Below are 26,319 nucleotides of genomic sequence, written 5' to 3'. Positions count from 1 at the left end.
ATGATTATACAGTGGCAGTGACAAATAGATTTGATAGATTAGATTTGATAGAGTGCCTGAAGAACTATGAACAGAGGTTCGTGACATTGTACAGGAGGTGATAATCAAAACCATCCCCAAGGAAAAGAAATGCAAGAAGGCAAAATGGTTGTCTGAGGAGGCCTTACAAATAGCTGAGAAGAGAAGCAAAAGGCAAAAGAGAAAAGGCGCAAGCTTATTAAGTGAAAATTAAACCTGAGTCATCTGGGACAGCACATTATAAACGAATGTACTAGGACTGATGGGAGTGCCCTTTGGTAGTGCATGTTCATTGCAAATTTGCTTATTGAACCATGAACTGCTGGTGAGGAACACTGAACGTATCATAGAAGATGAATAAACTGCTTATGTATATTTGTCTGTTTTCAGACCTTATGGCTACCTGAACAATTTAAACTCAGAAGACTGAAAAATAATCACATGTACTAAACCTTGTTAAGATAATCAGCATGAAAAGGATGTGTTACTCTGTACAGCATCTCTTCATGGAAGTTTTTCCTAGTTAATCTTGTTTTGTTCTGACCACTAAATTTACCTGCTTCAAGTTGAGCTCCTTTTGTGGCATTCATCTCTGATATCTTTGTTCGTGCTCAACTCTACAAGAATATATTTGCTTTCTTCCCACAAAGAACAGTTCTCACTTGTGTTCTCACTTGTATTTTCACTTGTATTTTAAACTCCTTAAATACAGGGTTCATTTTTCTCTCCATATAGCAACTGGTACACAGTGGATTCTTAGAACGTTGCTGCCTGAAGAGAGTAAAAGGACTTGTGCCATGATTAGTACACTAAAAAAATTTTCAAAGGAGTATACTTTTATTTTGGAGAGTTTAACTGCATGAATTTTACAATAAATTTTGATAGTAATATGATGCCCACTTGATCAAAAAAAAAAAAAATAAAACAAAGGTGGTGAAAAGAGACAAAGATGGACACTACATAATGATCAAAGGATCAATCCAAGAAGAAGATATAACAATTATAAATATATATGCACCCAACATAGGAGCACCGCAATATGTAAGGCAAGTGCTAGCAAGTATGAAAGGTGAAATTAACAATAACACAATAATAGTGGGAGACTTTAATACCCCACTCACACCTATGGACAGATCAACTAAACAGAAAATCAACAAGGAAACAAACTTTAAATGATACAATGGACCAGTTAGACCTAATTGATATCTACAGGTCATTTCACCCCAAAACAATGAATTTCATCTTTTTCTCAAGCGCACACGGAACCTTCTCCAGGATAGATCACATCCTGGGCCATAAATCTACCCTTGGTAAATTCAAAAAAATTGAAATCATTCCAATCATCTTTTCTGACCACAATGCAGTAAGATTAGATGTCAATTATAGGAAAAAAACTACTAAAAATTCCAACATATGGAGACTGAACAACACACTGCTAAATGACCAACAAATCACAGAAGAAATCAAAAAAGAAATCAAAATATGCATAGAAATGAATGAAAATGAAAACACAACAACCCCAAATCTTTTGGACACTGTAAAACAGTGGTACGGGGAAGGTTCATAGCAATACAGGCTTACCTCAAGAAACAAGAAAAAGTCAAATAAATAACCTAACTCTATACCTAAAGCAAATAGAAAAGGAAGAAATGAAGAACCCAAGGGTTAGAAGAAGGAAAGAAATCTTAAAAATTAGGGCAGAAATAAATGCAAAAGAAACAAAAGAGACCATAGCAAAAATCAACAAAGATAAAAGCTGGTTCTTTGAGAAGATAAATAAAATTGACAAACCATTAGCCAGACTCATCAAGAAAAAAAGGGAGAAGAATCAAATCAATAAAATTTGAATTGAAAATGGAGAAACAACAACAGACAACACAGAAATACAAAGGATGATAAGAGACTACTATCTGCAACTATATGCCAATAAAACGGACAACTTGGAAGAAATGGACAAATTCTTAGAAAAGTATAACTTTCCAAATCTGATCCAGGCAGAAATAGAAATGTTAACAGACCCATCACAAGCCCAGAAATCGAAACTGTAATCAGAAATCTTCCAGCAAGCAAAAAGCTCAGGACCAGACGGCTTCACAGCTGAATTCTACCAAAAATTTAGAGAAGAACTAACACCTATCCTACTCAAACTCTTCCAGAAAATTGCAGAGGAAGGTAAGCTTCCAAACTCATATTATGAGGCTACCATCCCCCTGATACCAAAACCTGACAAAGATGCCACAAAAAAAGAAAACTATAGGCCAATATCACTGATGAATGTAGATGCAAAAATCCTTAACAAAATCTTAGCAAACAGAATCCAACAACATATTAAAAAGATCATACATCATGACCAAGTGGGCTTTATCCCAGGGATGCAAGAATTCTTTAATATCCACAAATCAATCAATGTAATACACCACATAAACAAATTGAAAGATAAAAACCATATGATTATCTCAATAGATGCATAGAAAGTCTTTGACAAAATTCAACATCCATTTATGATAAAAAAAAAAAAAAGAACCTCCAGAAAGCAGGTATAGAAAGAACATAGCTCAACATAATAAAAGCTATATATGACAAACCCACAGCAAACTTTCTCCTCAATGGTGAAAAACTGAAAGCATTTCCCCTAAAGTCAGGAACAAGACAAGGGTGCCCACTCTCACCACCACTATTCAACATAGTTTTGGAAGTTTTAGCCACAGCAACCAGAGAAGAAAAAGAAATAAAAGGAATCCAGATTGGAAAAGAAGAAGTAAAACTTTCACTGTTTGCAGATGACATGATCCTCTACATAGAAAACCCTAAAGACTCCACCAGAAAATTACTAGAGCTAATCAATGAATATAGTAAAGTTGCAGGATATAAAATTAACACACAGAAATCCCTTGCATTCCTATACACTAACAATGAGAAAACAGAAAGAAATTAAGGAAACAATTCCATTCACCATCTCAATGAAAAGAATTAAATACTTAGGAATACATCTATCTAAAGAAACAAAAGACCTATATATAGAAAACTATAAAACACTGGTGAAAGAAATCAAAGAGGACACAAATAGATGGAGAAATATACCATGTTCATGGATTGGAAGAATCAATATAGTGAAAATGAGTATACTACTCAAAGCAATCTATAGATTTAATGCAATCCCTATCAAGCTACCAACTGTATTTTTCAGAGAACTAGAACAAATAATTTCACAATTTGTATGGAAATTCAAAACACCTCAAATAGCCAAAGCAATCTTGAGAAAGAAGAATGGAACTGGAGGAATCAACCTGCCTGACTTCAAGCTCTACTACAAAGCTACAGTCATCGAGACAGTATGGTACTGACACAAGGACAGAAATATAGATCAATGGAACAAATAGAAAGCCCAGAGATAAATCCATGCACCTATGGACACCTTATCTTTGACAAAGGAGGCAAGAATATACAATGGAGTAGACCATCTCTTTAACAAGTGGTGCTGGGAAAACTGGTCAACCACTTGTAAAAGAATGAAACTAGAACACTTTCTAACACCATACACAAAAATAAACTCAAAATGGATTAAAGATCTAAATGTAAGACCAGAAACTATAAAACTCCTAGAGGAAAACATAGGCAAAATACTCTCTGACATAAACCACTGCAGGATCCTCTATGGCCCACCTCCCAGAGTAATGGAAATAAAAGCAAAAATAAACAAATGGGACCTAATTAAACTTAAAAGCTTTTTCACGACGAAGGAAACTAAGCAAGGTGAAAAGACAGCCTTCAGAATGGGAGAAAATAATAGCGAACGAAGGAACTGACAAAGAATTAATCTAAAAAATATACAAGCAACTCCTGCAGCTCAGTTCCAAAAAATAAACGACCCAGTCAAAAAATGGGCCAAAGAACTAAACAGACATTTCCCCAAAAAAGACATATAGATGGCTAACAAACACATGAAAAGATGCTCAACATCACTCATTATCAGAGAAATGCAAATCAAAACCACAATGAGGTACCATCTCATGGTGGTCAGAAAGGCTGCTATCCAAAAGTCTACAAACAATAAATGCTGGAGAGGGTGCGGAGAAAAGGGAACCCTCTTACGCTGTTGGTGGGAATGCAAACTAGTACAGCCACCATGGAGAACAATGTGGAGATCTCTTAAAAAACTGGAAATAGAACTGCCATACGACCCAACAATCCCACTGCTGGGCATACACACTGAGGAAACCAGAACTGAAAGAGACCCCGTGTACTACAACGTTCATCGCAGCAGTGTTTATAATAGCCAGGACATGGAAGCAACCTAGATGTCCATCAGTAGATGAATGGATAAGAAATCTGTGGTACATGTACACAATGGAATATTTCTCAGCCATTAAAAAGAATACATTTGAATCATTTCTAATGAGGTGGATGAAACTGGAGCCTATTATACAGAGTGAAGTAAGCCAGAAAGAAAAACACCAATACAGTATACTAATGCATATATATGAAATTTAGAAAGATGGTAACTATAACCCTATATGCAAGACAGCAAGAGAGACACAGATGTATAGAACAGTCTTTTAGACTCTGTGGGAGAAGGCGAGTGTGGGATGATTTGAGAGAATAGCATTGAAATATGTTTATTATCATATGTGAAGCAGAATGCCAGTCCAGGTTCAATGCATGAGACAGGGTGCTCAGGGCTGGTGCACTGGGATGACCCAGAGATGTGATGGGGAGGGAGGTGGGAGGGGAGTTCAGGATGGGGAACACATGTACACCCATGGCTGATTCATGTCAATGTATGGCAAAAACCACTACAATATTGTAAAGTAATTAGCCTCCAATTAAAATAAATAAATTAAAAAAACAAAGAAGGAGGGGAGCTCCTCAGATGAAAGATGTGGGGGAGGGGCGGTGGCAGGTGTGCGCAATGGTGAGGAAAGTGATGTGTATATGAAGTTGTTCCCTGGTGGAGGTATTTAGAGAAACATATTAAAGATAAAAGTATGGTGAGCAGCAGTGAGGATTCAAATGAACCTGGAAACCTTGAAGAGGTAGTAGCACTAAATCTGTAAGCTTAGTGACTTGCTCTTTTAATAACAGAATGTCATTTTTTTTTCTTTTTTGAAAAACGGGGAGAGAGCACAGAAAGGGAAGGAAAGCTAGAATCGGTGGCATTGAAAGAAAAGTTACCATTTCACCTGGTTACCATTATTTAAAAACGACTGTAATCGCAAAATAGAAAAAATATTTTTTTAAAAAACCTCACCAAATGCAGTTATTCTTAATAAAACCCTCTAAAGACTTGAGGATAGAATAAGAGACAAAAAATTAAAAACAAAACAGAGTTTTCATAACAGATGAATTCTAATCATTTGATTTTTTAAATTTGGCATAACCCCCTCCCATACTTTAAGAAGCATAACAGAAGCTTTAATTGACTTAGAATCTTGAATGAACTGTTATATAATCGAATATGCCACAAAACTGACTGAAAAATGGGAATTTTTTTCCTTCACCAAAATGAGGCTGTGGCTTTCTAGTAATCCCAGAAGTGCTGTATGCGGAGGCACAGTGGGATGGGAAGTAGAGAAATCAGAGGTCATGCATACCACTCAAGGTTTCAAGCTTTCTCTTAATACTTGCATCCTGAGAATTTCTGTCTGCAATAGAACAATCTGTGGCCTCCTAAATCCAGGCATTTTATTGGCAAAAAGCCAAGGAAGATCGACTTCAGATCTGTTGTTTAATGAAAACAGTCCTTAGGCAGATATTCACAGGGCAACAGGGACGCACATGAGGACGGTTCAGCGTAAGCATAGGATTTGCACTGAAGCTGGTTGGGAAAATCATTGCAAAGGAACCAAGGTCCCTTCAGTCGCCTTGAGGAATGTTTTTGCACTTTATTCGATTAGCCTCCAAGAAAGGCAATTTAGCCTGAACCTCTCAGTTACGTCAAGTGGAAAACCTAAGAAATTCATCAAGAAGAAGGGAGTATCATTATGAAAATTAGTTTCCCATGAAACTCTTAAAACACTAGCACGCTTCTTATGCACAAAAATAAACCTTTCAGCATTAGAAATGTCATCTTATCGCCCATCAAAAAAAAATTGGTGAATCCATATGGTTCAACATCTGCCATCATACAGAATCTGAGCATCTGTGTGGTTTCAACAGTTTTTCTTTAAATAATTTTTAAAATCATAAAAGTAACACTTATACATGGAAAAAATCCAAACATTATACAATGAAAAATATTCTTCCCATCCAAGATGTATAAAATCACCACTGTAAATAGCATTTGAGTATCTTTGGCAAGCACTGTCTATAATGCTTGTATCCCTCTGTTTTTAGTCTATATACATTTCTGGGAGATAGTGACAGACAGAGAAGCCTGGTGTGCTGCAGTTCATGGGGTCGCAAAGGATCGGACATGACTTAGTGACTGAACAACAGTATTGCTCTGTATGGTGTTTATGTTTTCATTTAAGGACCTATCTTGGAAGTCTTTGCATAGTAATAGCTAGATAATATTAATAATGATGATATTAATAACTATTACTTATTTTCTATAGGCAATGCACTATAAGATTAACTTGTTTTATATTATTTAATACTCTCAATAACTTTGTGAAGTATGTATATGTACATGTGAAAGTCACTCAGTAGTGTCTGACTCTTCGCAATCCCATGGACTATAGACCACCAGGCTCCTCTTTCCATGGGGTTCTCCAGGCAAGAATGCTGGAGTGGGTTGCCATTTCCTCCTCCAGGGAATCTTCCTGACCCAGGGATCGAACCCAGGTCTCCCACATTGCAGGTGGATTATTTACCATCTGAGCCACCAGGGAAGTATGCTTTATTGTTATTCACCATTTGGGAGATGAAAAAATTGAGGCAAAGAAAGAATACAAAATTTTCCCCAGGTCACACAGCTCTGATATTGCATCCCTGTGGTCTGACATCAGAGTACCTCTTCTAACACTGTGAGCACCATGCAGCCCTCCTCTTATTCAGAGCACACACCATGTTCTTTCCATAGCTGCATAGTGTTCCATTACATGCATGTACATTTATTTCACCAATCCTCTATTGAGACCATTTCCAATTTGGAGTTATAATGAAAAAGCAGCAGTTAACACCTTAACCACTTACCTTTGCCCACATGCACAAGTGTAACTTGAGAATAAATTCCTAGAAATAAAACTATTGAATCAAAACGTAAATTTTTGATTAATAGTATGAATTTCCCCTTCAGAGAGTAATGCCAGTTTACATACTTATCAAGACTAGGTGTGCCTATACATCTTAATTTTTATAACTATGCATATAATGTAACCTGTGCTATGAAAATACATCTGGAATTTAACTGCTCAAATTTTGTTTACCCATTGGCAATTAGTTTGATGTATAATTTTCATTTTATATCAAGAGACAAAGAAATCCTCTTGGGTAGAGACCAAAAGAGCAAAAAAACATCTTTCTAGTGATGAAACATCAGAGTCACTATATCTTAAGGTGTCTATACAGGGAATGAAGTCACATGCTTCAGGGCAACCATGAAATCATATGCAGAGAAGAAAATTCAAGCCACAATCTATTCCAATGCCCTCTTTTGACTGTGTGAGAAAACTAAGACCCAGGCATAGACCTATCCCAAACAGTTGTGGCGCCCAGAGCAACAGTATAGATAGAGGCCAATATACTATATCATTCTCAAAAATTCTCCAAACGAGGCTTCAACAGTACATGAACCAAGAAATTCCAGATGTTCAAGCTGGATTTAGAAAAGGCAGAGGAATCAGAGATCAAATTGCCAACATCCATTGGATCATAGAAAAAGCAAGACAGTTCAGAAAAACTTTTACTTCTGTTTTATTGACTATGCTAAAGCCTCTGACTGTGTGGATCACAATACACTGTGAAAAATTCTTAAAGAGATGGGAATACCAGATCACCTTACCTGTCTCCTGAGAAATCTGTATGCAGGTCAAAAAGCAACAGTTAGAACCGGACGTGGAACAAAGGACTGGTTCCAAATTGGGATAGGAGTATGTTAAGGCTGTATGTTGTCACCCTGTTTATTTAACTTATGTACAGAGTACATCATGTGAAATGCCGGGCTGGATGAAACACAAGCTGAAATCAAGATTGCTGGGAGAAATATTGGTAACCTCATATATGCAGATGACACCATCCTTATGGCAGAAAGTGAAGAGGAACTAAAAAGCCTCTGATGAAAGTGAAAGAGGAGAGTGAAATAGTTGGCTTAAAACTCAACATTCAGAAAACTAAGATCATGGCATCTGGTCCATCACTCATGGCAAATAGATGGGGAAACAATGGAAACCATGACAGACTTTATTTTCTTGGGCTCCAAAATCACTGCAGATGGTGACTGCAGCCATGAATTTATTTTTTTTTGATTAATTTATTTATTTTAATTGGAGGCTAATTACTTTACAATATTGTAGTGGTTTTTGCCATACATTGACATGAATCAGCCATGGGTGTACATGTGTTCCCCATCCTGAACCCCCCTCCCACCTCCCTCCCCATCCCATCCCTCTGGGTCATCTCAGTGCACCAGTCCTGAGCACCCTGTCTCATGCATCGAACCTGGACTGGTGACCTATTTCACATGTGATAATATACATGTTTCAGTGCTATTCAGTGCTATTCTCTCAAATCATCAATTCAAAAGCATCAATTCTTCAGTGCTCAGCTTTCTTTATGGTCAAACTCTCACACCCATACATGACTACTGAACAAACCTTAGCTTTGACTACACAGACCTTTGTCAGCAAAGTATGTCTCTGTTTTTTAATATACTGTCTAGGTTGGTCATAACTTTTCTTCCAACGAGCAAGTGTCTTCTAATTTCATGGCTGCAGTCACCATCTGCAGTGATTTTGGAGCCCAAGAAAATAAACTGTTACTGCTTCCATTGTTTCCCCATCTATTCGCCATGAAGTGATAGGACCAGATGCCATGATCTTAGTTTTCTGAATGTTGAGTTTTAAGCCAACTTTTTCACTCTCCTCTTTCACTTTCATCAAGAGGCTCTTTAGTTCTTCTTTGCTTTCTGCCATAAGGGTGGTGTCATCTGCGTATCTGAGGTTATTGATATTTCTCCCAGCAATCTTTTTTTTTTAATTGATCAACTTATTTTTAATAAATACTGCTTTAAAAAATAAATCAGATAAAAATACATTTTATGAACTAGGACAACACTATCTGTTCCAAATAACATTTATATATACATACAAAAATTACACTAGAAATTTTCATTGCTTAGGAATTTTAAAATGCATTATAGCAATATTTATTTTATTTTTTAAATTAATTTATTTATTTTAGTTGGAGGCTAATTACTTTACAATATTGTAGTGGTTTTTGCCATATATTGATATGAATCAACCATGGGTTTACATGTGTTCCCCATCCTGAACTCCCTTCCCACCTCTCTTCCCATCCCATCCCTCTGGGTCATCCCATTGCACCAGCCCTGAGCACTTGTCTCATGCATCGAAACTGGACTGGCGTTCTGTTTCACGTATGATAATATACATGTTTCAATGCTATTCTCTCAGATAGTCCCACCCTCACCTTCTCCCACAGAGTCCAAAATACTGTTCTATACATCTGTGTCTCTTTTTCTGTCTCGCATATAGGGTTATTGTTACCATCTTTCTAAATTCCATATATATGCATTAGTATACTGTATTGGTGTTTTTCTTTCTGGCTTCACTCTGTATAATGGGCTCCAGTTTCATCCACCTCATTAGAACTGATTCAAATGTATCATTTTTAATGGCTGAGTAATATTCCATTGTGTATATGTACTACAGCTTTTTTATCCATTCGTCTGTTGATGGACATCTCAGTTGCTTCCATGTCCTGGCTATTATAAACAGTGTGCAGTCATGAATTTTAAAGACACTTGCTCCTTGGAAGAAAAGCTATGACCAACCTAGATAGCATATTAAAAAGTGGAGACATTACTTTGCCAACAAAAGTCCATCTAGTCAAAGCTATGGTTTTTCCAGTAGTCATGAATGGATGTGAGAGTTGAACCTTAAAGAAAGCCGAGCGCCAAAGAATTGATACTTTTGAACTGTGGTGTTGCAAAGACTCTTGAGAGTCCCTTGGACTGCAAGGAAATCAAACCAGTCAATCCTAAAATAAATCAGTCCTGAATAGTCATTGGAAGGACTGAAGCTGAAGTTGAAGCTCCAATACTTTGGCCATCTGATGCAAAGAACTGACCCATTGGAAAAGACTCTGATACTGGGAAAAATTGAAGGCAGGAGGAGAAGGGAATGACAGAGGATGAGATGGTTGGATGGTATCACTGACTTGATGGACATGAATTTGAGCAAGCTCCAGGAGTTGGTCATGGACAGGGAAGTCTGGCGTGTTGCAGTCCATGGTGTTGCAAAGAGTCAGACATGACTGAGTGACTGAACTGAACTGATACTATATAATATTAGATAATATATTAGATATTATAAATTGAGTTAACAAGCTGTTAAAGAAAATTATTCTATCTTCCCATTTTGACCAAGATAACTTTTAAGTCAAATATAGAAAGAAAGCTTGGACTCCTTAAATCAGTGGTTTTCAAACCTTAGCATTCATTGGAATTACCAGTGACAACAAAGGTTTTTGGCCCCATACCTAGATTTCCAGGTTTGATAAGTCTAAGATGAGGCTCCTAAACTCCCCTATCTAACATGACTCCGGGTGATACAGATGCTGTGGCCTGGGACCACACTTTGAATACAGTGCACCAGACTCCAGGTGGGTATACCTCTTGATGGACAGACTCTTTGCCCCATAAGGTGAGGATAGCTGAAGAGAAAGACCACAGTGGTCCCTCTAAATCAGGGTTTCTCACCCTTGGCTCTACTGACATTTGATGCCAGATAATTATTTACTATATGGAGCTGTCCTGGGCACTGTAGGGTGTTCAGCATCACCCCTGGTCTCTACCCACAACATGCCAATATCTCCACACCACTCCTGGACTGCCAATAGAAAAGATCTACTGACAATTCCAAATGTCCCCTTGGGGCAAAGTCACCGCTGGTTGAGAAACACTGCTCTAAGTCCTGGGGTCCAGCACAAGGCCCCTCTGCTCTGGATCTAAAGGTAATACTGCATACAGATGCAAGAGATTTTCACTCCAATTTACTTCTTGAAATGTGTGGCCATAAGACACATATAAAAAATGTATAACATAATCCCACCCCACCTCTACTGAAATGAGAAGATAGAACATACCTAGGATTCCAAATCATCCTGATATTCTGAAAGGAATTCTGTAAGGCTTAGGTGAATAATCAGATCTCTAGATAACATGGCCTATTTTTATCACATTCTCAGGTTACTTGGTATTTAGTAATAAGGCATATCATCCTTGTGTTACAATTATGTTAGGACTGATTACCTAAAAAATGAAGCTCAGCACAAACTCCTTAAAGTCGAGGGCTTCTTTACTTTTGACAGCAGCACAGTAGTGCAGGACTTACCTAAATATATCTAAACTTACCTTCCATTGTAGTAGAAGGACGAGGACTGCTTTATAGTATCTGTTGCTTGGGAAAACCATGAGTCTTCAACCTTGGGGATTGATGGTTAGTCTTGAAATACAAATGTCTTGTGTGGTGGATACATTATTTGCAATTCTAAATATCCTCTTCAGAACTTGGAAATTTTCTATTAAATATTTTATATCTGATTTCAAAAATCTTTTCTTATACCCTGTCATGTTATTATCTCTGTTTGGTTCCTATAGATTAAACATGTTAATAGTAAAAGATAGTAAAATTATTTTGCCAAGTAGAAGGATGGTTTAGAAATATTGATGGAAAGGCATCATGAGTTTCAAACACACGCCAGTGAACATGACTATAGAATCATTTGTCTGGTTAGATAGCCAAGCTTATGCTTTATACAACAAAGACTCCCATCAACAGAAATGTTTCAAAGAAAAGCATGAAGTCTGAATTATATTCCCAGTAAATTAATTATTTAAAAATATTTTTATTGTATATAATCTTAACTGAAAATATATATTTTCATTCATTTGTCTACCTCAGAGGTAGAGTATAATAATTTTATTAGGCCATGATTTATAGGTAGAAGTGACAAAAACCATCTACAAACAAAAAGAAGTAATAGATTGTAAAATTAAATTATAACATGTTCATATTTCATAAAATAAATCAATGGAACTAAATAATTAATATCTAATATAAAATTATAAAACTGTACCTATTAAATATGCATTATCATTTTAATATAAATTAAAAAATAAAACTAACAAATAAAACACTATTTAAAATAAACACCAGTAAAAGTATAAAAGTATAAAAATAAACCAGTCATAAAATTTAAAAGTCATTTGATCATCTATAAGAATTCAAGCTTATAAAACAAACTCAATAATTGGTGTCAGACTGTAAGTATATTTTTGAGCATAAGTACATACCTCTTTCAGAATCTATAGTAGACCAAGTATTTCCTTCAGCTATTTTATCTAAAAAAAAAATCCCATTTCTTTTTTGATACGTTGGAGGAAAACTTTGGGGACAGTTATATTTTTTCTTTTTTAAGAGACAGGGACTCAGCATTTTCTTGACAGCAACTTATTTAGTTGTTTAGAAAGTGTTTCCTGTTTGTCTTTGCCTTCTTTCAGTTCATCAGTGTAGAGATTACCAGTTTCAATTATAATACGCCATTTTTTATTTCACTGGTTCAGAAAGTCTGGGAGCCAAGGTAGAATTTATTTTTCTAATAGGATCCTTGCTATGTCAGTTGCTCTTTTCTCCCTTATCTTGAGATTATAGGTATATAGAAAGTGTGTGTATGCTGTTCAGTTGCTAAGTTGTGTCTGACTCTTTTTCAGTCCATTGGCTGTAGCCCACCAGGCTCCTTTGTCCATGGGATCATCCCGGTAAGAATACTGGAGTGGGTTGCCATTTCCTCCTGCAGGGGATCTTCCTGACCCAGGGATCAGAACTGTGTCTCCTGCACTGGCAGGTGGATTCTTTACCACCGAGCCACCTGGGAAGCCCATAGAAAGTGTACCTTTCTTCAATTCAAAATTTTAAGGCACACTATGATACTGTATATGCTACAATATAAAATAACTCAAACTTCAGGGCTTTAAAAAAATTCAGTTAACAGTATTATATCAACAAAAAAATGAGCATTTAGAACCCAAAATAGTGACAGAATAGCTGAATATCAAAATGCGGAAATGCAGTCAGCCACTAAAGGGACGGGGATGATCTTTAGTATAGCTGTTGCCCAGGGACCAAGTAACTTCAGGACTCTCCGTCTCTCATCTTCACTTCCATCAGTGAGAAGGAGGGAGAAGAGATGCAAGGGTGGTTTTAGTGACCTCCAAGTGACTTTCCCACAAGCCAGGGGACAGGCTGTCTGCAGCTCTAAACTCAAATCCCTTCATCTTTGTGACCAAAAAGGAGTCTTTTTGCCAACATCTACTTAAATCTTATTGAAGGACTTTATCACAAAACCAATCACTGTTGCCCAAGAGTGAGGTCCCTTGATTCATCCAGCTTGGGTAAGGTATTACCTACCCTTCTACCAATTACTGAAGCCAAGAAAAGTGGATCATGTATAAAGATTGCAGCTCCCTTTTGGATCCCATGGATCGAATGGGAACTGAAGCAAGTCCCCAAAATGAAGGGATGCAGGTCCCAAAGGAAGGGAGGAATGCAGAGAAGCAGCTCAACAGAAGTCTGTTACAAGTGACTTCACTTGAAATTTTTAGTTCAAAGATTATTATGCCTCAGAGTCAAGATCTATGTGTTAGTTTGTTAGCTTTTGGAAGATGTAGGAAGGGTACACAATTGGGTAGAAATTAGACTTGTGTTCATGAATGACATAACAGGTTAATATTCACAGTATTCCGTAAACTCCCTTTATTCAGTGCTGAAGGAATATCACCCTAGCAGAATTTAAACAAATCACATAGTCAGATGGACAAGGATTAAAACTGATAATTAATAAGGCTAATAAGCTAGAATGGAAATGGAGGCGGCACATTGGTGTTATATCAGATAGAGTTCCCCTCTCAAGGAGTTATTTTACATACTTTAGCGAGAGGAACAAATTACAAATATGTGAAAAAAATAGTTTCTGATACCGGTAGATACTTTGAAGAAGACAGTGGGAGCAAATAGAGAGTACCTTGGTGACTGTGAAAGCTGCTCCAAAGAGGATTGTCAAGGCCTTTGTAAGCAGTTGATATTCAAGCTGAGACATGATCGATGAGATGGAGGTGATCCTGTTAAGGTCTAGGGATCAGCTTTCTGAACAAAGTAACAGTGAAGCCGAGGCGTCTGGGATGGGAATGAGTTTATAGCACTGGAATATCAGTAATAAGGTCAATGCATCTAAAGTCGAAAATGCAAAATGCTAGGAGATAGGGTCAGAGAGGGAGGCAGCTTCCAGATTATGCCTTGTAAGCCAAAGTAAGAAACTGGATTTTGATTCCAAACTGTACAAATAAAAGGAAAAGACCAGTGAGTTTGGCATTTAGATAATATCATTGCTATAAACTCTGTCTTGGGAGTAAAAAGCAAGCCAGATTGCAGTAGGTTTCAAAGACAACATAGAGAAGTCCAGTCATCACCGGGAGTCTCTGGTACAGTTCCAAAAGGCACAGGCTGCCATATAAGGACTTCTAGTAGAGATAACACAGGTCTTTCTAGTCAATTTCTGATGGATTCTCAAGATGTAAATCATGTACTTATATACTTAGGACCCATTCATATTCATGTCCAACAGCAATACATAGCAATGACTAGAGAATCTGATGCCCCCAAAGACTTTAAAGAGATTGCTTATTCCCCATTCCAAGACCTTCTTGCTCACAAGTAGCCCTGTATTTTTGGTGGAAAGGTGTGTTTTGATAGTACTTAATTCTGGAGAACTCATGGAAACCATCTTTGATTTTACAAATCCTGATGTGAGTCAATTTTTAAGATGAACATTTTCTATCACAAAATGGAAAGTAAAAGGGTAAATAAAAATGTGATTAACCCAGGATCTTACATAGTTTATAGTTAATAATGGCAAATCTCCCTACACCATTGAGAGGTTTCCATTTCATTTCATAAATTATTCATTAGCCCAAATGAGACAGTTTGAGATTCAGTTTGCTAACCAATAATCTGAATTCTTGGCATAGCTTGCTGATAGTGATCATGTAGACATGCTCTTAGGACAACTGGTAGGCTCATCTTGCTCTTGCTTATTAAAGCTTCATACCTAGTGGTCTCATTTGTTATTGTTCACTCAGTTGTATCTGACTCTTTGCTACCCAATGGACTGCAGCATGCCAGCCTTCCCTGTACTTCACTATCTTCCGGAGTTGGCTCAAACTCATGTCCATTGAGTCGATGATGCTATCCAACCATCTCATCCTCTGTCACCCACTTCTCCTCCTGCCCTCAATCTTTCCCAGTATCAGGGTCTTTTTCAATGAGTCAGTTCTTTGCATCAGGTGGCCAAAGTATTGGAGCTTCAGCTTCAGCACCAGTCCTTCCAATGTATATTCAGGGTTGATTTCTTTTAGGATTGACTGGTTTGATCTCCTTGCTGTCCAAGGTCCTCTCAAAAATTTCTCCAGTATCAAAGTTTGAAAGCATCAATTCTTCAGCACCAAGTTTTCTTCATGGTTCATCTCTCACATCATACATGATTAATGGAAAAACAATAACTTTGACCATATGGACCTTTGTTTGCAAAGTGATGTCTCTGCTTTTTAATATGTTGTTTAGGTTGGTCATAGCTTTTCTTCCAAGGAACAAGTGTCTTTTAATTTCGTGGCTGCAGTCACCATCTGCAGCAATTTTGGAGCCCAAGAAAATAAAGTCTGTCACTGTTTCCATCGTTTCCCCATCTATTTGCCATGAAGTGATGGGACTGGATGCCATGATTTTTCTTTTTTAATGTTGAGTGTTAAGCCAGCTTTTTCACTCTCCTCTTTCACCTTCATCAAGAGGTTCTTTAGTTCCTCTTTGCTTTCTGCCGGAAGGGTGATGTCGTCTGCATATCTGAGGTTACTGATATTTCTCCTGGCAATCTTGACTCCAGCTTGTGCTTCAATCAGCCTGGCATTTCACAAGATGTATTCTGCATATTAAATAAGCAGGGTGACAATATACAGCCTTGATGTACTCCTTTCCTAATTTTGAACCAGTCCATTGTTCCATGTCCAGTTCTAACTGCTGCTTCTTGTCCAGTTCTAACTGTTGCTTCTTGACCAGAATACAGGTTTCTCAGGAGGCAGGTAAGGTGGTCTGGTATTCCCATCTCCTTAAGAATTTTCCACAGTTTGTTGTGATCCAAACAGTCAAAGGCTTTAGGGTAGTCAATGAAGCAGAGGTAGAAGTTTTTCTGGAATTCCTTTGCTTTTCCTATGGTCCAATAGATGTTGGCAGTTTGATCTCTGGTTCCTCTGCCTTTTCTAAATCCAGCTTATATCCCTGGAAGTTCTTGGTTCATGTACTACTGAAGCCTAGCTTGAAGGATTTTGAGCATTACCTTGCTAGCATGTGAAATCAGCACAATTGTGCAGCTGCTTGAACATTGCTTGGCATTGCCTTTCTTTGGGATTGGAATGAAAACTGACCTTTTCCATTCCTGAGGGCACTGCTGAGTTTTCCAAATTTGCTGGCATATTGAGTGCAGCACTTTAACAGCATCATCTCATGGAAGATTCTTCTCATGGAAGAACCTAAAAACATATTTCCTCTTCCTTTAGGATGCTGCAATTTTTCAGGAAAATTATTCTTCTTGTTCACCCCAGTATAGCGTATTTCAGAGAATTTTACACTTACACATTGGACTTTATGATTTTCTTCTCAGCCAGATAGTCATATAACTAGCAACTTCTTGGGAATGTGTTAAGAAATTTTTTCCCCATGCCCAAACCACGTATCTGCCAGAGAAGTTATGAAGCTGCATGTGAAAGAAAACAGCATTTTGTGGATTTGCTTCACCTGATTTCTACTTAGAATAAACCAAGCATATACTTATTACTATGTGACTTTTCAAAATGTGAAAAACATTTGGGTCATGGTCCTGTATGATGAATTTCCACCACCATTACCACCTCCTCAGTGCTATTTACTTAAAAATCCTACAATGATAAGATCACTAGGTAACCTTTCCATTTTTTTTTTTAAACCAAATAAGTTTGGACTATTTTCCTCAACTGATAGGGCTGCTATAAACTAGCTCATCTCTCTTGAAATTCATACCCTTATACATGCTCTTTCATGATAAGATCACTAGGTAATTAAGACTTGCCATATAACTCCCATACAAAGCAATACTAAATGAGGTTTATGTTTGAGAAGCTGGGTGACCACGTCAATCATGGCATGTTTACTGAAGAACTGGGTGCCTCATCAGAGCTACTCCTCATATCGAAGAGGTCTTTTGCCCTTAGTTGGACTTACATCCTAGCTCTGTATTTTTCTGCAACCTAGCAAGTTCCTTGACTTTTCTAATCATCAGTTTCCTCATTATGTAAAGTAGAAATAACAATACTACTTGCCTTATAACACAATAATGTAGATAAATTGAGATAATATATATCAAGTACTCAGAACAGCCTGGTATATAAGTAAGGTTGGTCGTTATTATTCTGTGTAACCTCTTCTGGGAAATAAATGAAGAATCAAAAAATACATGCAAATGATATACATCACTGTAGAATTAAGACAGCTATCATGTTGTATTGATTTTTAAGTAAACACAGGAAATTTAGGGACAAAAGAAGTCAAGGAGATGAGAAAGGCTTCATAGAAGTCATGAGGCTTGAGCAGGCCCTGAAGAATTTGAATAGGAAATGTAAAAACAATCATCTGTGGACCCAGAGGCAGCAGCAGGAAGGAATGTGCCTATAAAGCACAGATAAAAGACCAGCCAGTATGGAAAGAGAAGGAGAATGTAAAAAGATATGAATTTGAAGAAAGAGATGATCTAGCTTATAGCAGGCCTACCAGCTGAGGAAAATAATCTAAACTTACTTGGTTTAAAAAAAAAATGGAAAGAAAGAGGACTTCTGATAGAAAATAATTTATTTCTATCTCTCAAGAGTCATTTGGACCACATGAAGATCAACCCAGTCAATCCTAAAGGAAATCAGCCCTGAATATTCATTGGAAGGAATGATGCTGAAGCTGAAAATCCAATACTTTGGCCACCTGATGTGAAGAATTGACTCATTTGAAAAGACTCTGATGCTGGAAAAGATTGAAGGCAGGAGGAGAAGGGGACAACAAAGGATGAGATGGTTGGATGGCATCATCAACTCAATGGACATGAGTTTGAGCAAACTCCAGAAGATAGTGAAGGACAGGGAAGCCCGTAGTCCATAGGGTTGCAAAGAGTGAGGCATGACTGAGCAACTGAACTGAACTGAACTGAACTGAAGGCCCATTTCCTCCATCATAGATGGCCATCTTGTTGTGTCATCACATGATGGAAGGCTAGAGGGAACTCTCTGTGATCTCTTATATAAGGGCACTCATTCCATTCTTGAAGCCTCCACCCTCATGTACTAATCACCTCTCAAAGCACCACCTTTTATCACCATCACATTGGGGTTAGGATTTCACTTATGAATTTAGAGTGGACATAAACATTCAGTCTATAGCAATTGAACATGATGTTTGTACTATAGCAGGTAGGCCTTTAATAGAAATTCAGTCATGGAATAGTGAGAGGTTTCAGGGAAATGGAGGCACCAAAGATCTCCTAATGCTATCTCCGTCACCAGTCACTGCCCATGTTTCTTTGCTTCTCTTTTTGGCAAAATTGCTCAAAAAAGTTCTATACTTACTGTCTTTTTTTTCTCTTTTCTTATCATACTATCTCTCAGGCTTTTTCTCCCTTGCTCTATTGAAGCTGCTCATGTCAATGACATGCATGTTGCTTACTAATAGTCATTTTCAGTCCTTATTTTACTTCTTAACAGCATTTGATAGAACTGATCATCACTTCTTCCTTTATAGATTTTCCTCACTCGGTTTTCAGGATACAACATACTCCTGCCCCACTGGTAATTCTTTTTCATTTCCTTTAGTTTTCTACTTCTCTTCTCTGATCCTCTTAATGTGAGGGCTCAGCTCTTGGTCTTCTTATCTTCTCTCTATACATTCCCTCTCTTGGTCACCCAGATCAAAAAATGAACAATATCATTTTTAAATACACTGAATACCCACAATCAAAAATATGGAAAAGTGTTGGTGAGGAGATGGAGAAATTTGAACTCTTCTGCATTGTTGGTGGAGTATAAGATTGTGTGGCCCCTTTGGAAAACAGTTTTGTAGTTATTCAAAAATTACACATAGTGTTGCCACTTGACCCAGTAATTCTAGTATTAAGATATATACCCAAGGGAATTGAAAACACATATTCACACAAGAACTTATACATAAATGTTCATGGTAACATCATCCATAAGAGCCAAGAAGTGGAAATGACCAAAATGGCCATCAACTGATGAATGGATATTCAAAAGGTGGTTCTATCTACTCAACAGACTACTATTCAGCCATAAACAGGATTGACGAACTGATACAACATACAACATGGATGAATCTTAAGAGTATTATGCTATGTTGAAGAAGCTAGACAAAAAAAGCATATATTGCATGATTCTATATGTGAAATGTACACAATAGGCAAGTCCATAGAAACAGAAAGTAAATCAGTATTTTTCAGGGGCTGAGGAGAAGAAGAAATGGGGAATGACTGCTATTGAAAATGGGGTTTCTATTTTGATGAAAATACTCTGTAATTGGTGATGATGGTTACAATAACCTTGTGAATATACTAAAAACAACTGAATTGTACACTTAAACTGTGAATTTTATGGTATCTAAATTATATCTTAATTAAAAAAAAACTGCAAGGCTTTGAGCTTCCTCTCCATAGTTTACATATACAGGACCAGCATCCTGGGCTAGATTTATTACTACAGTTGACTGGATCTGTCTTTGAGGTTCATGGAAGTCAATCAATGAGGAAACTATCCTGGATTAAATAGTTCATACATGACAAATGAATTCTGAAGTTAGAAGCTTTGTCCTGGGAATACATGTTAGGAAAAATTATGATGTAAATCTTACATCAGGGGCTATTAAGTAATATAGTAGATGCTGTCTTTGCGGTTTTGCCTAAGACACAGAAACATTCTTTGGAAGGATGTTTCTTCTACTGACCAACTCTAAAGGATCAGGGCATAAAATCAAATTGCAACTAACTCTATAAAGGAATTTTTGCCAAAATAGCATAGCCTATTTCCAGATGATCTAACTTTTAGAAAGATAAGCTGATGAGGCCAAGAGACACAAAGAATCACATTTCCTTAGACCAACTTCCCCAAATACCAGATGTCTCAACTGAACATTTGGCAAGCATTAGGAGGCAGTCTAAATTCTGATTTGTATTGCTGATTAAGTAAATGTCCATATGTTTTTGATACTGGATACGCAGGTAGCAAAGTCAATATACTGTCATGAGAATTTAGGGGCTTGATTTATACCCTTATCCAATCAAAGAGCCATCGTACTTCCAGCTGGGGTGAACTCCAGAGATACCTACAGATGGAGGTAAAATGTCTTTCAGCTTCAGAATAGAATTCTGAGTCCTCTCATTTGGACAAGCACTTAGTTGAGAGTCTAGCATTTCTTCTGTTAGACATGGAAAGCATAATTCTGGTCTGAAAAAACTCTAAGTGCAGGTGTTTTTAATCAACTGCTTCTATCATGAAAGCATTTCAATAGAATCCCTGCAAAACATTTCACTTGGTGTAGATCTGCATTTTTTACAAACTAGCTCCAAAATATACCCCCTCAAGTAGATGAGTGATCTATTTGGATTTAAGGTATGTTTGTTTTGGATACTATACTTCAGTGCTTTTCTCTACAAATGTTTACTGAATGAGTGAATGATTTAATGAATCTATATTATATTATCAAGGTAATATTAGAGTTGAATATTTTTCTTATATAATTTTAATAGGAATGCCAAGCTATAAGTGAAGCTTTCTCAGATGACAAAAAGATTTTCCTTTTAAAAACTGATTGTTTACTGATATGTTTTATGTTATAAGCTCTTTGATGATGTTATTCACCTTTGCATCCTCCACACAATGCCTACTCCTGTGCAAGGCCCATAAGCAGATGCTCAAAAAACAATAGGAGAAAGATATGGAATAGACTTAGTTGGGATTGTTTTTTACACTTTAAGTTTTGGATGCAGAGTCTGTTCGGCAGTACCAAGGCAGGTCCATGGAGTGGATACTCCACCCCAGAAGCTAAAGGAGGATGGCTCTTTCCTCTCTCCTCCCTCTGACAGCTGGAGTATTGGTCAGTGACTAGTCATGGCCAGAGAGACCTTAGTAGTAGGGACTTTGAATCTGGAGGGAATGACTCAAAGATGCAGGATTACTTAAGTGTTAATTTGAAATACCAGTGGCAGAACTGTGAGTTTGCAGCACAGCAACTGGTCTCCAAGCATAGTGGTAGCTGCAGCTTCCTAAGTATCCTAGTCCCATGGTAAGAATTTGGCCTTGTCTTGCCAATGATCTTTACTCCTGGCCCAGCCTGACTTTCTAGATATGTGTCAATTCATGAGCCACCTATGTAAACTGAAGAGTAAATTCAAAGGCAATCCAAAAGTATATTAAAAAAGACACCTAATATTACCTTTTGTACTCATTTCCTTGGAAGATGAATCACTTCTTACCCATTAACTCAGGCAAATAAAAATTATGGTTTTTCAACCATACTGCTCTCTCTCAAATTTTCGTAGCCCTCCTATGAAATACAGTTATCTTTTAAAAAATCCAAATGTCTATCTAGATTTTAAATATCCAAGACATTGCAAAGATTTTCCCACTATGTTAAAGAAATGAAACAATGGAGTAAAGAGATTTTTTTTTAAAATAAATTTATTTATTTTAGTTGGGGGCTAATTACAATATTGTAGAAGTTTTTGCCATACATTGACATGAATCAGCCATGGGTTTACATGTGTTCCCCTTCCTGGACCCCCCCTCCCACCTCCCTCCCCATCCCATCCCTCTGGGTCATCCCATTGCCCCAGCCCTGAGCATTTGTCTCATGCATCGAACATGGAATGGTGTTCTGTTTTGCATATGATAATATACATGTTTCAATGCTATTCTCCCAGATTGTCCCACCCTCACCTTCTCCCTCAGAGTCCATAAGACTGTTCTATGCATCTGTGTCTCTTATTCTGTCTCGCATATAGGGTTATCGTTACCATCTTCCAAATTCCATATATATGCATTAGTATACTGTATTGGTGTTTTTCTTTCTGGCTTACTTCACTCTGTATTATGGGCTCCAGTTTCATCTATCTCAATAGAACCGATTCAAACGTATTTTTTTAATGGCTGAGTAATATCCCATTGTGTATATGTACCACAGCTTCCTTATCCATTCGTCTGCTGATGGACATCTAGGTTGCTTCCATGTCCTGGCTATTGTAAACAGTGCTGCGATGAACATTGGGGTACATGCGTCTCTTTCAATTCTGGTTTCCTTGGTGCGTATGCCCAGCAGTGGGATTGCTGGGTCATATGGCAGTTCTATTCCCAGTTTTTTAACAAATCTCCACACTGTTCTCCATAGTGGCTGTACTAGTTTGCATTCCCACCAACAGTGTAAGAGGGTTCCCTTTTCTCCACACCCTCTCCAGCATTTATTGCTTGTAGACTTTTGGATAGCAGCCATTCTGACTGGTGTGAAATGATACCTCATTGTGGTTTTGATTTGCATTTCTCTAATAATGAGTGATGTTGAGCATCTTTTCATGTGTTTGTTAGCCATCTGTATGTCTTCTTTAGAGAAATGTCTGTTTAGTTCTTTGGCCATTTTTTGATTGGGTCTTTTTTTTTCCTGGAACTGAGCTGCAGGAGTTGCTTGTATATTTTTGAGATTAATTGTTTGTCTGTTGCTTCATTTGCTATTATTTTCTCCCATTCTGAAGGCTGTCTTTTCACCTTGCTTATAGTTTCCTTTGTTGTGCAAAAGCTTTTAATTTTAATTAGGTCCCATTTGTTTATTTTTGCTTTTATTTCCAATATTCTGGGAGGTGGGTCATGGAGGATCCTGCTGTGATTTATGTCGGAGAGTGTTTTGCCTATGTTTTCCTCTAGGAGTTTTATAGTTTCTGGTCTTACATTTAGATCTTTAATCCATTTTGAGTTTATTTTTGTGTATGGTGTTAGGAAGTGTTCTAGTTTCATTCTTTTACAAGTGGTTGACCAGTTTTCCCAGCACCACTTGTTAAAGAGATTGTCTTTTCTCCATTGTATATTCTTGCCTCCTTTGTCGAAGATAAGGTGTCCATATGACAAACCCACAGCAAACATTATCCTCAATGGTGAAAAATTGAAAGCATTTCCCCTAAAGTCAGGAACAAGGCAAGGATGCCCACTTTCACCACTACTATTCAACATAGTTTTGGAAGTTTTGGCCACAGCAATCAGAGTGGAAAAAGAATAAAAGGAATACAGATAGGAAAAGAAGAAGTAAAACTCTCACTGTTTGCAGATGACATGATCCTCTACATAGAAAACCCTAAAGATTCTACCAGAAAATTACTAGAGCTAATCAATGAATATAGTACAGTTGCAGGATATAAAATTAACACACAGAAATCCCTTGCATTCCTATACTCCAATAATGAGAAAACAGAAAGAGAAATTAAGGAAACAATACCATTCACCATTGCAACAAAAAGAATAAAATACTCAGGAATATATCTACCTAAAGAAACAAGAGATTTTTAAAACTCCTATATACACACAATAGCCAAAAGCAGAAACCACTAAAATGAATACTTCATCAATGGATCAATAGATTTAAAATAAGGGGCTTCACTGGTGGCTCAGTGGTAAAGAATCTGCCTGCCAATGCAAGAGACACTGGTTCTATCCCTGGTCCAGGATGATCCCACATGCTGTGGAGCAAATAAGCCCATGCATCACAACTACTGAGCCTGTGCTCTAGACCTCGGAGCTGCAGATGCTGAGCCCACACGCTATACTCTGCAACAAGAGAAACCACTGCAATGAGAAGCCTGCTCACAGCAACTAAAGAGTAGCCCCCACTTGCCACAGCTAGAGAAAGTCCATGCAGCAACGAAGACCCAGCACAACCAAAAATAAAACTAGATAAAGCAATTTTTAAAATATGGTGTATCCACACAATGGAATATTATTCAGCCGTAAACAGAAATAAAGCACGGATACATGGACGCATGAAAACATTATGCTTAGTGAAAGAAGGCAGATAATGATGATGTTTCCACAACATTATGAATATACTAAATGCTACTGAATTCTACATTTTAAAATGGCTAAAATGGTGGGTTTTATGACATGTGTCTTGCCACAATAAAAAATTTAAATTCAATATCCCCCAAATTAGAAATATAAAGCAGAATATTTTAAACCTGATTCCTTCTGTTTGCAACAGAACAGAGTGGCTTGTCAAAAGAATTTTCTGGTTATAAAATCTTTGTAGTTCCAACTTTCCCTTTGAACTCTCAGTGGAGTTGTGTCATTATGTAATCAGGTTTCCATATTAAGAAATTACCTTGTGTCTGGCGAGAGGAAAGTAACGTTCTTCCAAAAGGCATTTAATTTATCTCTGATCACAATCACAACTCCTTTCATTTAGACACAATGAGGAAGTTGTGAAAATGAAGTACAGTTTAATGGATCTTGACAAATATAATTTCTCCACTCTGGCAAAGTTTAAAGCTCTCTTATTACAACAACAGTTACTCAATTTTCCAAAGATGTGGGACTTCACATGGGAAAAATGGGCTGAAGATGCTGGTATTTACATAATTCTTCAAACTGGGGTGACAAGAATGTGCTGCAGGTTGCTACCCCATAATTGGATGGCTCATTATTGTAAAATATTTCAAGTTTGCTCAGTGGAATACTGGGAAATGACATTAACTCACCCTTGACTATAGAATTTTATAACTCCTTTATCTGTTTATTTCTATCATTTCTATATCTCCCCCAAACCTCACATACATCATCAGTAAAAGAAAAAAATGTGTTTATATGTTTAATTGTATAAACACACACACACTCACACATATATTCTAAGACCTTTCAATTATTGTTTTTGAATCCCAATAGAACTAGAAAAGAAAGCCTTGCACACCAAGAATCCAACTTTCAAAGTATTGATTTCAGTATGTGTGTATCAAAGCCAGAGTGACTGTCTTTTCATTCTAAGAAACAAAAATGGTGAACTCTTTCCTGATTTACATTTTCTGCAATACATAGGGTAAATTGAAATACCAGCAACTTCAAGTTCTATTTCTCAACTTATTGAAAAATGTGTGTTGCTTAAAAAGGCATTTTCAATAACCTCTTAGGGGGAAAATTGCAAGATTTCCCCATCAGATTCCTCGGAAGAAACCATCTTAATGCTTTTATAAATAACAAAAGTATTTCATTTCAGAAGTCCTTAAAATACAATGACTTCATTTACTTTTAGAAGCTTTATTAAAGTAGGTTTTAAACCCACACTCTTCCGAGCAGGTGCCTGTAATTAAAAACGGTCCTCTCACCTGATCCATTTCCTGTGCTTTTTGGGTGTGAGAGGACTAACTCACCCTGAATTCATAAGGAAGATATTGTTGCCAAGTTCCATGAAGCCCTCTGAGAAATTCATTAGGGCTACAAACTACTGACCTTACCCTAAACCCATCTGCTTGCAGGCCAGCTGACTCAGTGTCTCCTGCCAGCCATCCGCACACACGTGGAGTTCCATGGCAGATCTGTGAGCCATCAGGAATGAGGAGGAGTTCACATTTGCAGAGAGGGTCACTGAGTGGGGAAAAAAAGGAGGGGAACTCTAATTTAAAACATCTCTTCTCATGAAACCACATAATAACATGCCTTTATTTTACTTGCAGACATTCATTTTTATTTCTTTTAGCTAAAAACTATTTGGTGAATTCTTCCGCTCTGCAAACCATAGTGATCACCATGCGGCAGAGGACTAGAAAATGAGTTAGATGTGTTCTCTGCCCTCCAAGAACTAGAGACTCTTAGTGAAATGGACAGGCAATTCTCAACTTTTCATTATGAGTTAGAAGATGGCCAGAGGCAGTCCCATTCCAGAGAGTTTATCCAGTGATTTGCATAATTAGAAGGAACTAGTTGTAACCTCATTCAAATTGTTTCCTTTCAAGAAGGTCTTTGAG

General features: G+C 37.3%; 1 protein-coding gene across 3 annotated transcripts in view; it reads right to left on the bottom strand.

Moving 5' to 3' along the window:
* CORIN (corin, serine peptidase) overlaps positions 1 to 26,319 on the bottom strand; it is a 285,216-nt gene that overhangs the window by 39,371 nt on the left and 219,526 nt on the right. For all 3 annotated transcript variants that reach the window (XM_081590643.1, XM_081590651.1, XM_081590633.1), the window contains one exon: positions 25,810 to 25,939. In XM_081590643.1, the coding sequence (XP_081446769.1) occupies positions 25,810 to 25,939 (130 nt within the window). The remainder of the gene's footprint in view (positions 1 to 25,809; positions 25,940 to 26,319) is intronic.

The sequence above is a fragment of the Giraffa tippelskirchi genome, chromosome 1, assembly GCF_054371585.1.
Source record: "Giraffa tippelskirchi isolate mGirTip1 chromosome 1, T2T-mGirTip1v1.2.pri, whole genome shotgun sequence".
In the NCBI taxonomy this organism is placed as follows: domain Eukaryota; kingdom Metazoa; phylum Chordata; class Mammalia; order Artiodactyla; family Giraffidae; genus Giraffa; species Giraffa tippelskirchi.
Note: the sequence above shows the minus strand (reverse complement) of the source record. Positions and strands in the feature narration are given on the sequence as shown.